The following is a 15,014-nucleotide window of genomic DNA, read 5'->3' on the forward strand; positions in this document are numbered from 1 at the left end:
TATTTCTGTTAGTTTATGAATTTATTTTTCATCAATGCCAAATCTTTAAGTACTGTAAGATTTTAATGTTTCCTAGAATACATACTTCAACTTTGCAACTTTTCAATATTGTTTGGCTATTCTAGATCCTGCATTATTGTATACATTTTGTTTAGGTTTTTTTAATTGTGTGCATTTTAAAACTAGCATGCCAATTTATATAAAAATCTTACTTGGATTTTGAATAGGATTAAACTGGATTTATAGGTAATATGGAGAATTACTCATCAAAAACTATATATTTTGTCAATACCTATCTATTTATTTATATTTTTATTTTCCTCAGTAATATTTTAGTGTTTTCAATGGTAATGACTTCTGTAACTTTAACATTATTTCTGTATATTTTATGTTTTTAAATTCCATTGTAAAATATCTGTCCAGTTGTCTATTAATAATAAATATGTATACATATTATTTTTCATATTTAAACATGCTATAACATGCCTTATTTTTCACTAATTCTAGTATGACATTTTTGTGTATCATTCACATTTTCCACATACAATTATGTGATTAATAAATAGGAAATTTTAATTTTTTTTCCTGTCTATCCTTCTTTAACCCCCTTTTCTTGCCAGTTACAATAGCTAGGACCTCTAGTGAAATGTTGAATAAAATTAAGAGAAGACATTTTTGTTCTTGGTGTCAGAGAGGACATGCCCACTCTTTCATAATTAATTATGAGTTAGCTATAGGTGTTCCCAGACGCCTGTTGTCATTTTGAAGATGTGCCTCCTATTCCTACAATACTGAAGATATTTTCTTAACATAAGTTGATGCTGAATTTCCTATAATATGTTTGTGCATCCTTTGGGATATTATGGATTCTTTCTTTAGTTTGTTGATATGGTAATTTTTAAAAATTGATTTTGAATATCAAACTAAACTTGTGTTCTTAATATAAACTTTACTTCATCACAAAGTGATAGGTTTTTATATTTTATTGAATTCAATTGGCCAGTATATTATTAAGGCTTTTATTTTTCTTATCTATGTTACAAAGAACACATTTTGTAGTTTCCTTTTCTCATAATGTATAATGGGGCTTTGATATCACTTTTATCATATTGTCACAGAAGTTGTGGTGGGGTAACACCCTTTTTCCACATAGAATCTAATAAGCGTAATAGCGTCTTTATCTTAAATGATGAAATAAACTAATAAGGAAAGTAATCAGAGGTTAGAATTATAATTTTTCTCTTGTATAATTTTATCTCTTAATAGAATGTAGGACTCTTCTTATAGTCTCTTTCTTCTCTTATAAATTTTCCTTATATTGTATTTATCTCCATTGAGCTACTAATTTATCTGATGTGCACAAAGTACTTCATTCATATTCTTCCATTATTGCTTTTAATATATTTTAGCTTTCAGCGATGACCTTTTTCATTCTTGATATTGGAAATTTTGTATTTTTTTCACTTTTATCTAAATCATTCTTGATATGGGCATATATATTTTATTCATCTTTGCAAAAGCTCATTATCGCCTTAGTTAATTTTTCTGTTATTTATGCTTTCTATTTCATTCCTTTCCACTTGTAATCTTATTATTCTTTGCAATCTGTTTCATCTTAATTTCCTCTTCCATTACTAACTTCTTAGGATGCAAGAATCCATCATTGCATTTGTACTTATCTTCTTTTTTTTTTTTTGTATTATTTGAAACATGAGTGCTTAAAATGCATTTGGAGAATTTGTTATATTCTGTTTTTATTTATTCAGTTAAAATGGATATGTTTAAGGTATTATGTATATGTATTAAATGATCATTTCACAAAGGAGAAATTCAGATAAACATTACAAGAAAAAGTAGGCAAAATAAAGTGTGAAATCCTTAATTTTTAAGAGTAGAGAAACTAAGTCTAGGTCAGTGTAAGAAGAATGTCTAATACATTTTCTTCATTTACTTTTCATATACTACAGAATTTTAGGTTCATAAAAAAAAGAGAACAAAGATTTATATTTATGAGCACATGGATTTTTTTGTTAGGAGTATTACCTATCACTTATGATACTTTAATTTAAGTATAATATTTCAAATAATAATTCAGAGTTAATTACACTTATATAACTTATTTATCCATATTAGAAACTCCAAAGAAATTAATATCTATAAAAAGCAAATTATCAGAGTTAGGGGCCCGGCGCTGTGCCATAGCAGGTTAAAGCCCTGGCCTGCAATGCCAGCATTCCATACGGGCACCGGTTCTAGTCTTGGCTCCTCCTCTTCCAATCCAGCTTTCAGCTAAGGCCTGGGAAAACAGAAGAAGATGGCCCAAGTCCTTGGGCCCCTGCACCCACTTGGGAGACCTGGAAGAATCTCCTGGCTCCTGGCTTTGGATTGGCACAGCTCCGGCCATTGCGGCCATCTGGGGGAGTGAACCAGTGGATGGAAGACCTCTCTCTTGTCTCTACCTCTCTCTCTAACTCTGTCTTTCAAATAAATAAATTAAATATTTAAAAAAAGTTATCAGAGTTAAAGAATACATTTTATAGTCCCATTTTTAATAGTTATTAAATTTGTCATGTCGGACAAAAACAAAACTTTGAAACGTACATTATACATCTTTTTAAATTGGATATTAATAGATTTATCATGAGGATCTACTATGAATTTTTGTGATTGCGATTCAAAAAATAAGAGAACTTCTGTGAGGGTACTTGAATAGATGCTTAGAGCACTTACAAAGACAGAACACATACAAATATTTTGTACCATGGAAAACTACAATTGCTAAGTATAAGATTTCCAATAGATTAATATATGAACTGTGTAGCTAAACAAAATCTCACACGTCATGATTATTTTATAAGTGTATATCACTTTGAAAACTGAAACAAAATAACATTTTCAAAAGGTTGCATGTTTCTGTTTTTAAAATCTTAATGTTGATGAAATTAAAGATAAATATTCGTGAGTTCTGTTTAGTGCCTTGATATGTATAGTCACTTAGCTTACTCACAAAAGTTTGGCTTAGGTCTAAAGGAATGCAATTTCAGTTTAGTTTCTAATGTACTTGCTATTGTTGAGTATACTCAGCAATTCATTGTGAGAAGTGTCAGTCTAGAAGGACATTCTAACCTCCTGGATTCTGTGCTGTTGTCTCCTGCAGGTGCTCCAAGTGACCAGAGCAGTGGCACCTCCTCTCCTCTGTGTGACAGTGGCTTGCACCTCAACTACCACCCCAACAATACAGTAAGAGACTTGAGCATAGTTCTTATCAATAAGGAAATTATGAAAAGAAAATCCAAGTAGAATATATTTGTATAGTTTGCAAAATTGTCATTGATTCTGATTTATCTGATGAGGTCCTTGGTTCTTCATCCTGTAACTATTGTGAAAAGCCAGGAAGGAGAAATAAGTAGGTCAGTTTTTTTATGCCATTTTTCTCCTGTCACATCTGTGTTTATTAAGACCCATGCAAGCTGTAAAGAGGGAGAGGTCATATGGAACATTATACAATCATTTTGGAATATTGCATAGTGTAAAATTTCATGTTATAAGTTATTTAACATGATTCTTAATTGTTTTCCTTTTGAAATTATTTAGCTAAAAGAGACTAATTTACAATTTGTTAGGATTTTTTAGCAGTTTTTATGTAGACCAGGGAATTACCACAGACAAAAAATTATATCTACACATTATATTAAAGTACAATGATTGTCAAAATAGTATTTAACACAAGGTTGCTAACATTTATTTTATAGACATTTATACAATTTTTTTTTGCTTTTTTATTTTTGAATCAGTAAGGCTTTTATAAATATACTTTTAAATATTTTTGAAATTTCTTAGACTCTGCTCCTCACATGTTCTATTATATATTTATATTTAATAAATTGGTTTTCTAAATATAATATATTTATATTACAAATATAAAAATTCACACATTCTAAATATGAAGTAATTCTTTCTGGTAGCCTGTAGTCCTAATAATTGTCCCCTGCACTCACAAACATGGGGCCCAGCAGGACTTTGATGAAGCAGGATTTTACTTTTCCATTCCACACATTAGGAAACACAAGGCACACAGCTGCTGCTTCTGACTCAGAGGCTGCATCCTTCACTCAAGGTGCTTGCCCTGATTCTGACATTGTACTTCAAAGCACTCCTTCTGAGCACCTGTGTGTCTGAGTGGCCTTCACTGCACACAATTTCAGTGTTGAGCCTTATCCGAGTGCCTCAGGTCCCTGGGTTAGTTTCACAAAAAGGAACATTTGTAAGGGTACTTTCTAAAAGGGTACTTCATCTGGATATATTTCATCTGGCCTCTTCTCTAATTTCTCTTGCCACAGCTGTAACTTTCACATAATAGATATTTGGAATACAATAATCCTAAGACAATAAAATCTGAATGGCTGAAAACATTGCTGCTCACTGAGAAAATGAGTGTGTCTATTCTGTGTTCCCTTTAGCCCCTTTTTCAATTCCACAGACATCTTACAGTTGATAACTCATATTTTTACCTTTTTAAAAAGGAATTTATTAATACATTAGATTCTCGGGGTCGCAGCAAATGCATGAGAATAATTGTGACAGGGTTCTTAACAATTCTCATGTTGATGTTACATTAATACAAAGAGAACAGATTCCATGCAGTTTTTGGAAACAATTCTAAGAATACAATGACTTTTGAGCCTTCTAACTTTACATTTGCTTTGCTCACCTTCTGTCCTCCCAATGCTGAAGTTCTCAATACTTTCAGTGCTTATCTATCCAATCCCTTTTTCTGCCCCTAGATGCTGCACATTTCAGCTGCCCCACTCCCAGCTGACTCTTCTTTTCAGCAGTCAGCCCCCTTGCTTGTCTCCCATAATCAGGTGGTGTGATTTAGTGATAGGGAGCAGAGGTCAGCCCCTCCTCAGCCAATGAGATAGAACCCTTCCCTCACCAAGCCACACCTGTGACCAGAGCATTCATCCCCTCATGCTCTGCTTCTCTTTGTGCTCACCAGTTCCTGCTAAGGACTTTCCCCCCCTAAAATACTCACACAAGAATCTCCATCTCAGCTCTGCTCTTAAGAGAGAAACAAGAGCTATTTTACCTCTGTGTGGGAGAAAGCATTTGGTAATGTTATTTTTCTAGTTTTTGTCTAATACCTTTGAGCTCCTTTATAATAAGATGTAAAGAAGTTCAGGACAGATTTGCTTTTAACTCATTCCATTGACCTAAGAAAACATCTTTGGAAAAATGGGGTCCTTTAGAAACTATAATTATAGGAAAAAACTACTCCCTTATTCTATAACTCGGTTTAGAATGAATTAGTAGTATAAAATGTAAAGAAAAAATTGTGATAGTTTTTTTTTTCTTACTGGAGTTACATCTTTCAATTTTTTTTAACTTATTTATTTTCAACTTTTATTTAATAAATATAAATTTCCAAACTACAACTTTTGGATTTTAGCAGCTTTTCCCCCCATAACCTCCCTCCCACCCACAACCATCCATCTCCCACTTCCTCTCCTATCCCATTCACATCAAGATTCATTTTCAATTATCTTTATATTCAGAAGATCAACTTAGTATATACTAAGTAAAGATTTCAACAGCCTGCACCCACACAGACACACAAAGTATAAAGTACTGTTTGAGTAGTAGTTTTACCATTAATTCGCATAGTACAACACATTAAGGACAGAGATCCTACATGGGGAGTAAGTGCACAGTGACTCCTGTTGTTGATTTAACAATTGACACTCTTACTTATGATGTCAGTTATCACCTGAGGCTCTTGTCATGAGCTGCCAAGGCTATGGAAGCCTCTTGAGTTCACCAACTCTGATCTTATTTAGACAAGGACGTAGTCAAAGTGGAAGTTCTCTCCTCCCTTCAGAAAAAGGTACCTCTTCTTTGATGGTCCATTCTTTCCACGGGGATCTCATTCACAGAGAGCAGACATTTTTCCATTTCTAAGAGGCGAGTTTGATTTCCAAGTTTAGCATTAGGACTGCACATTCTTTTTATTTGAAGATAATTTGGTGTCAGGAAATTTACACTACTGATGATGATGTTTTAGAGAACATAATTCAGGCATATGTAAATGCATAATAAAAGAAGTAATTTCAATGCATATCAATTTTATGCATTTATTCTGAGAACCTACTCTGTGGAAACACTCTTTACAGATACTTTGGGGAACAGTTAATTATGGTTCCTGGCCCAAATGGTTTAATTTCCAGGTCTGTAGACAAATGCAGAAAACCAACTTTAATAGAAGCAGATAAAGAGCAATGGTCATCTGTGTCCTAATGCCTTCAGCATCTGCTTCTCTGAATTCCGAGAGTTGAAGCAAAACCAAACCTGTGCTCTGTTGCCCATGGGAACGTTATCCTTAATCCCAACTTGGTTACACAGACTGGCAGGCTGTGTCCTTCCATGTTTCTCTTCCATGAGTTCAGTAAACTTTGATGCAGGAATGGAGACTCTACAGAGGGAGTTACAGCACAAGGAGCAAGGACCACTTTGTTTCTTCTGACCCATCATGAACTCTCGGTGAACCCTAGATCCTTCTGTGAATGTGCCTGGTGCGATGCACATTTTCAACTGAAGGTTTGCATACTGCACTCAGTCTCCTTAAGAGACACATTTGATTCTGTGATGTGTCTAAAGGCTCAATCCTTTCCCCCAACTAGGAACTCTATTTTTATAATACTTATGCTTAAATTCATATTGGAAGCAACTTTTAAATAAATATTCACTATTACAGTTTTCTGAAATAGACTGTCTCTTGAAGGCAGAATTTAAATAAAAGTGAAAGTCTTACGCTATGTTAACATCACACTACTGTCTTGCATAAAATTATAACTCAGTCTTCCTAATTACTTGAGGTTGCCAAATCTAAGGCAAACAAGAGTCCATCCATATGCTTTGCCACTCAAAATGCAGACCCCTGAGACTCAGTCCATACCCCATGATTCTCTCATTCCTAGAGATGGAGGAAAGATATGGGTTTTGTGCTCACCATGAGACTGATTCAAATGATCAACAGACCAAACTCTGAGAAAGTTTTGTTCACAGTACACCTCTAATCAATGCTTTCTATGCCAACCCCTTCACACAATCTGGATGAGCATTTTGCCCAGCTGCAATTCTATTTTGGTGAGAAAATTGCTCTTAAGGTTATTGTGTGACATTTGTTAAGTTTGGGAAAAAGATTTTATTTTAAAGAAGAGTCAGAAATGCTGCTTTTCCCATTTATATTATTAATATGTTGAGAAATAATATTCTTAGCCTTTTAGAGTAAACCACTTGAAAAATAGTCATGATTCAAAAATCATGAAATGAGTGTGTTCCCAGATCACTTTATATACAATTCTACTTGACTACTGTTACAGTAAAAGACTAGAAAATAAATTTACATTTTATTTTCATAATTAATATAAGAATAAAGAACCTTTAAAGTATTCCTGCATAATAAATGACAGTTCTAAAGTACATCAACTATAATTAGTGCAACTGCCGAAGTTGTACTCATTTCTTTTAAGGAAGAAACATTAAAGGAAGATAGGTGAGCTTGCTGAGACCTGGCAGATGGACAATCTCTGTGGACACTTCTTGCCTGGCCATAGAAACCTGTTTATCCACATCAGCATGGTACCATTGTTCCCCATATGTCTTCCTGTAAAAAGTGTGGAAAGCAAAAATTTGATGCTTCTAAAACATATCCTTTGCTTTTTTCTTTGTAAGAAGAACAGAGTCAAAACTTTGTCTTTCAAAGATGATGTAAGAGGTTTTAGTAATGCGTGTGAAACATTTATTACAGGTGACTCTTCAAGGCAGTATAGTAGCAGCTATAGTATTCCCAGAACCATTAAGGATGTTGTTCCTGGATGCCTTGAGCTTAGAAATAATTTTATCCATTATATAACTCATTACATTTTTTAAAAAATGCATTACTTTTTTTTTTTTTTTTTTTTTTTTAGTTACAGCTACCCAGCACTGCTTCCAATCAGCCTGCTGTGATGAGTAGATGTAAAATTTCCATTAGCTTTTTAGACATATTGAAAATAGCATGAAGTTCAGTCCTGGGCTATACTCTAAGCGCTTCCTCATTTATTTCTTGCTAAAATCTTACAAATTGTTTCTATTAATATCCCTACTTTGGAGAGAGGCCCAGTAAGACACAAAGATTTTAAATAACCTGTTGCTAGGTTAATGAACTAGTCAGTTGGGAGGTTAAGATTCAAACCTAGTCTGATTCAGAACCCAAGCTGAGCCCTCACCATCTTATTCTGCCACCAAGCAAACCCTGCACCATGTGCTGCTGCCCACTTACGATATCCGACACGTGGTCAGTAGAAAGTTGAACAAGAAACTTTTGTGTGTGCCTTTTAATCCTGGATAAGTATTCAAAACAACTGCCTTGCATGAGAGGAGAGATGTCTCAGAGGCTGGGGTCACCAACAGGGCACAGCTATGAGCCATCTTGGCCTTTGAACTTTCCAGGTATTCTAAACCTCTTCACGGACTTAGAACATTCTTATCTTAACCATCTGTGATAACACATCTAAGGACATTAAGCAGCATTCTGCTTTAATTGCAAATAATGCTGTTTGGTTCCTAAACAGTTTTAAACAGAATAACACCTGAGAGAAATGCTTCTTAATATTAGATTAACACTTTAAATATCTAGACTGAAAGTGAATCTCCTGATAGCATCACCATTCAGAATGTAGCGAATGAAGAGGAGACAGTGTTAAGTCAAATTGACCTGGCCCACTTGCCACTCCTGCCATCTTAAAGATTAACCTTTCTCCATGTGCTCGTGTGGCAGAGAAATTCAAGTGCAGCTGAAATAATGGAACATTACTGAAACTAAACTACTAGTTTCTATTCAAAGATACATCTGTTCTACAAACAGGGAGATTGGACTTCTCACACTACACAAAATATTTGTAATTTTAAAGCAGCAGTAGTTACTGCATTGATTTGGCATTAAAACATTGCAAGACTATGTCACAAAATCCAAATACCAAGCAAAGGTTTCCTTGAGTGATTCTTTTTTAAGCTTTTACTTATTTATTTGAGAGGTAAAGTTACAGACAGAAATAAATGTCTTCTTCACTCTCCAAATGGTCACAATGGCTGGAGCTGAGCTGATCTGAAGCCAGGAGCCAGGAACTTCTTCCAGTTCTCCCATGTGGGTACAGGGATCCAAGCACTTGGGCCATATTCCACTGCTATTAACTGATTACTGAACTGGAATAGGAGCAGCTGGGACAGGAACCAGCACCTACATGGAATGCCGGTGTCACACGGGGAAGCTAACCTAGTACACCATAGCACCAGCCTCTTGAGTGTTATTTTGAAAGAATTATATATATGAATGCTCATTCTGTTTAAAACATTTGCAAGTAACTGATAAATCACAAGCACTTATAATGGTGCTAAGCACTAAAAGTTCCCTAGAAAGTCTTAGCTAAATGAATGAACTACTGAAATTGAACGCCTATTCCTGGTGACATTGACGTGGGCTTTATCACACCCCAATTTTTCTCAGCTTGTTCTCTTCACATTGATGATTGCAAGTCAATCCCTGCTGAAGACTAACTCACTAAGTTAAGGAAGTGGCATAAGAGTAAGACCAAGGCCGGCACCGCAGCTCAATAGGCTAATCCTCTGCCTTGCGGCACCGGCACACCAGGTTCTAGTCCCGGTCAGGGCGCCGGATTCTTTCCCGGTTGCACCTCCTCCAGGCCAGCTCTCTGCTGTGGCCCAGGAAGGCAGTGGAGGATGGCCCAAGTACTTGGGCCCTGCACCCGCATGGGAGACCAGGAGAAGCACCTGGCTCCTGCCTTCGGATCAGTGCGGTGTGCCGGCCGCAGCGCGCCAGCCATGGCGGCCATTGGAGGGTGAACCAACGGCAAAAGGAAGACCTTTCTCTCTGTCTTTCTCTCTCACTGTCCACTCTGCCTGTTAAAAAAAAGTAAAACCAAGAAACATGGCCCAGCATCACACAGACTCAGAATTCAGTTGTCACCTCCACTGCTAATATCCTGGTTCTGGACACTGTTCTGAGATTCCTGGGAACTTACAGGGTCCTGATCAAACAGAGTTAAGTCCCAGTCTACTCTTAGGCTGAAAACAGATGGGCACCTACTTCTCAGTCCCAAAAGAATATGCAGAGGGACTGTTTGTGACCAGTCAAAGGAAGGCTAAGAGCACTGTGGACCAACCAGAGACCCTCACATGAGCTAATCACACGGGGTTCAATCGCAACTCCAATCTTTAGATTCTTGCCCGAAATCCCTCAGAGAGTCGGAGAATTAAACAATAGCTGTCTACCCTTACTGTCTTCCAACATCCTGCTGTTGGTGATTGACTTGCTGTACAAGGGCGAACGGATCCAGGTTTAGTCGGGAATTCTGCAACATTATTGCTTATTTCCATGTTTATCACTTACTGGTTCATTGCAGCTACAGTTTTGTCCCAATCCCATCGTTCTCATATTGGGATGAAATTAGCTCTCTTTATCGCTTCTCCCCTTCCTTCTCTGTACCTAATTTCTTCCCCCTATATTTCTACTAGAATTCATTTCCATGATTATTCCTTCTTATAGGGTTCCACTAATAACGACATCAACAAGTGTAATTTGAGAGTCAATGAGTAGGGTAGCTTTTTGATCACTTAGGGTTAAAGCTCCACAAAATGAACATGGTTTGTGATGCAGGGACTCAAGTGCGGTAGGCAAATGCAATTCTGAAGGCCTGTGCTCTTTCCAGGACACCTTGTCGTGTTCCTCGTGGCCTACATCTCCAGGCTCCAGATGGGAGAAGCGGTGGTGCGACCTCAGGCTGATTCCTCTGCTTCACTCACGCTTCTCTCAGTACGTGCCCGGGACAGACGTGAGTCGGTGAGTTCAAACTTCCGAGTTCTGATTTGGCGGTGATGCAACTCAGAATTCTGCTCTGATATACTTTAGGATTTCTTATTTTCAGCATGTTTCTGGTAGTGAAAAGACGATGTGCAAAACCGCCATAATATATCCCATTAAAACATTTATGAATGTGATGACAAAAACCCAAGTTAAAGTTGTGACTCTCTGACTACTGTCTTGTATCGGATTCCAGGTCTATGAGATAGAGTTTTATTGTGATTTTATAACTTTGCTTAGATTAGTTTGTTTTTTGTTTTTGTCAAAGAAGTTGTATGGTTCATTTAAATTGCAAGATTTGCCATGAAGTTGCTTATCATCATTTATTTATATTTTCATTTTTAAATTATAATGATACTTCTAGTTTTTCATGAGTTTTAACATGATGTCATATTCACATCAAATCTATATTATATATATATTTACACACACAAACATATATATATATATATAAGAGATTAGTATTAAAAAGTGAGAGATTCATGACAATGATCATAATGTGGGAAAAAAGTGGTATATTGTATTTAATATGGAATGATTCAGTATTTATAACTACATACTAAATCATATGACATCCATACAATTCTTATACTCTCTATATAAATAAATTCCATAAATAAGAGGAAATATGTGATGTTTGCCTTTCCGAGTCTGTCTTATTTCACTTAGAATAATGATCCCCAGTTCCATCCATTTTCTTGCAAATGTCAGGATTTCATTTTTTTGTATGACTGAGCAATATACCATATTTTCCTTATAAAGCATCGGTTGGTGACTATCTAGGTTGATTCCCTATTTTTGCTATGCTGCTATAAACATGGAGTGCAGTTATGTTTCAAATGCTAATTTCATTTCCTTTGTATATATTACAAGATGTGGGGTAGTTGAGTCATATGATAGATCTATTTTTAGTTTTCTCCCTCCATACTGTATTATTATATAATGGTGCACCAATTTATTTTCCCACTAACAGTGTATGAGGGTATATTTCCTCCACAACCTTGCCAGCATTTGTTATTTTTTGATTTCTGGGTGATAGCCATTTTAACTGGAGTGAAGTGATACCTCATTGTAGCTTTAATTTGCTTTCCTGGGTGACTAATGATCCTGAGCATTTTTTCATATGTCTATTGGGCATTTGTTTCTCATCTTTTGAAAAATGTCTGTTCATATCCTTTGCCCATGTCTTAACTGAATTGTTTGATTTCTTGTTGAATTTCTTGAGCACTTATATATTCTGGATATTAATCTTTTATCAGATGCATAGCTTGAAAATATTTTATCTTATTCTGTCAGTTGTCTCTCCAGTTTGTTAAATGTTTCCTTTGTTGTGTAGAAGGTTTTTAGCTTGATGTAGTCCACTTTGTCAATTTTTGCTTTTATTTCCTGGGCTTCTGGAATATTATCCTGTAAGGTTTTGCCTAGCACAATGATGTACAGCATTTCCCCTATGTTTACATCTAATGGATAGATTTTGACAGGTCTTAAGTTTTGAGTTGATTTTTGTTTAGGGTATAAAATAAGAGTATGGCTTCAAATTTCTACCTGTGAAAGTCTATTTTTTCTAATACCAATTGTTTAAGAGACTATTCTTTTTCCAGGAATGGTTTTAGCTTTTTTTGTCAAAGATTAGTTCGTTGTAGATTGTGGGTTAATTTTTGGAGTTTCTATTCTGTTCCATTGTCTACTTGAATAATTTTATGCCAGTACTGGGATGTTTTGATTAAAACAGACCTGAAGTATTTCTTAAAATCCAGTAGTGTGAAGCCTCCAACTTTGTTTTTTATAGTTAAAGATTGCCTTGGATATTTAGGGCTTTTTATGTTTCCATATAAACTATAGAATTCTATTTTGTATTTCTCTGATGAACGTATTGGCATTTTTATTGAGAATAGTCTGTGTAAATTGCTTTGGGCAGTATTGACATTTTGATGCTATTGATACTTCCTAACCATGAATATCGAATATTTTTCCATTTTTTATGTTTTCTTCTGTTTCTTTCATTAATGCTTTGTAATTTTCATTCTAAAGATTCTTCACATACTAGAATACATTGTATCTTAATATTTTAAAAATATTTTGTAGCTATTGTGAATAGGTCTAATTTATAAATTCTTTCTCAGCAAGAAAAGTTTTGGATTATAAGAATGCTATTGAGTTTTGGTTGTTGATTTTGTATCTGCAACTTTGCTAAATTCTCTTATTTATGAGTTCTAACAGTCCCTTAATTGAGTCTTTTTGTTCCCCTATATAAAGGATCAAGTTATCTGCAATAGGGGATAATTTCACTTCCTCTTTCCCATTTGTATCCCTTTGATTATTCTCATGACTCTGGCTAAAACATCCAGAAATATACTGAATAATAGTGGTAGGAGTGGGCATCCATGTATGGTTCCAGATTTTATTGGAAATGCTTCTAGCTTTTCAACATTCAATTTGATACTGGCTGTGGGTTTGTCATATATTGCCTTTATTTTGTTGAAGTATGTTTCATATACATCCAATTTTTAAGGTTTTCAATATGAGGGGATGATGTATTTTATCAAATGCTTTCTCTGCTTCTATTGAGATAATCCCATGGTTTTTAGCCTTTATTTTGCTGATGTGATCTATCACATTTATTGATCTGCACATGTTGAACCACCTCTGCATCCCTACGAAAAATCCGACTTGGTCTGGGTAGATCATCTTTTTGATGTGTTGTTGCATTTGATTTGCTAGTATTTTGTTTAGGATTTTTGCATCTATGTTCATCAGGGATATTGGTCTACAGTTTTAGTTTTGTTGAATCTTTTTCTGGATTGGGACTTAAGGTGATGCTGGCCTTACAGAAGGAGTTTGGAAAAGTTCCTTCCATTTTCAATTGTTTTGAATAGTTTTATAAGTGCTGATATTAGTTCTTAAAAGTTTGGTGAAAGTATATAAAGCAGCCATCCAATCTTTTTCTGTTGTTGTTTGGACATTCCTTATTACTGATTCAATCTCAGCCTGAGTTATTAGTTTATTCAGGTTTTCTAGATATTCATGCTTCAATTTGGGTAGATTATAGGTACCCAAAAATCTGCCCATTTCTTCTATATTTTCTAAATTGTTGGCATACATATATTTATAATAACTCCTAATGAGTCTAAGTATTTCTGTGGCATAAATTTTGACATCTCCATTTTCATCTTTGATTTTATTAATTTTGGTGTTCCCCTTTATTTATTCATTAGGTGGATGAATGGTTTATCAAATTTTCCTATTTTTTCACAAAACATAATTCTTCATTTCATTAACCTTTTGTATAGCTTTTGTTTACTATTTTATTTATTTTTAGATTGTGTTATTTGTTCCCTTCTACTAATTTCTGATTTTTGTTCTTTTTTTTTCAGATCTTTGAGATGCTGTGTTATATCATTTATTTGCGCTTTCCAATTATTTGATGCAGGCACTTACTGCTATAAGCTTCCTATTTAACATGCTTTTCTGTATCTTGTAAGTTTTGATATGGTGCGTTTTCATTTTCATTCCTTTCAAGGAACTTTTTTATTTCCCTTTTGATTTCTTCAGTCATCCACTGTTTATTTGACAGCACATTTTTCAGTCCTCATGTGTTTGTAATTTTCTGGAGTTTCTTTTGTTGTTAATTTCCATCTCCATTCCATTGTGGTCAGAAAAAAAAGCACAATATGATTTTAAATCTTTTGAGAGTTGCTTTATGGCCTCCTATTTAGTCTACCTAGAGAATGTTCTATGCACTGAGGAAAATAATTTGTATTCTGCTGCTGTGGGATGGAATGTTCTATATATTTCTATTATATCCTTTTCGTTTAGAGTATAAATTAGCTTTGTTTATTGATTATTTGATCTGATTGATCTCTCCTGTGACGAAAGCATATATTTTAAAATCCCCCAGTGTTATTGGATAGGAGTTTACATCTTCCTTTAGATATATTAATATTTGTGTTATAAAAATTGGTTCCCTAGGGGCTGGCATTGTGGTGTAGCAGGTGAGGCTGCCGCCTGCAGTGCCGGCATCCCATATGGGCGCCGGTTTAGGTTTCAAATGCTCCACTTCTGATCCAGCTCTCTCCTATGGCTTGGGAAATCAGTG

The 15,014-nt window shown here is 35.1% G+C and overlaps 1 protein-coding gene across 7 annotated transcripts in view; it reads left to right on the forward strand.

Annotated features, from left to right (window-relative positions):
• Positions 1-15,014, forward strand: part of SNTG1 (syntrophin gamma 1) — a 913,627-nt gene that overhangs the window by 677,869 nt on the left and 220,744 nt on the right. For all 7 annotated transcript variants that reach the window (XM_070076592.1, XM_051843717.2, XM_051843715.2 and 4 more), the window contains 2 exons: positions 3,158-3,240; positions 10,767-10,897. In XM_070076592.1, coding sequence (XP_069932693.1) covers positions 3,158-3,240; positions 10,767-10,897 — 214 coding nt within the window. The remainder of the gene's footprint in view (positions 1-3,157; positions 3,241-10,766; positions 10,898-15,014) is intronic.

Source organism: Oryctolagus cuniculus, chromosome 6 (assembly GCF_964237555.1).
Source record: "Oryctolagus cuniculus chromosome 6, mOryCun1.1, whole genome shotgun sequence".
NCBI classification, from domain to species: domain Eukaryota; kingdom Metazoa; phylum Chordata; class Mammalia; order Lagomorpha; family Leporidae; genus Oryctolagus; species Oryctolagus cuniculus.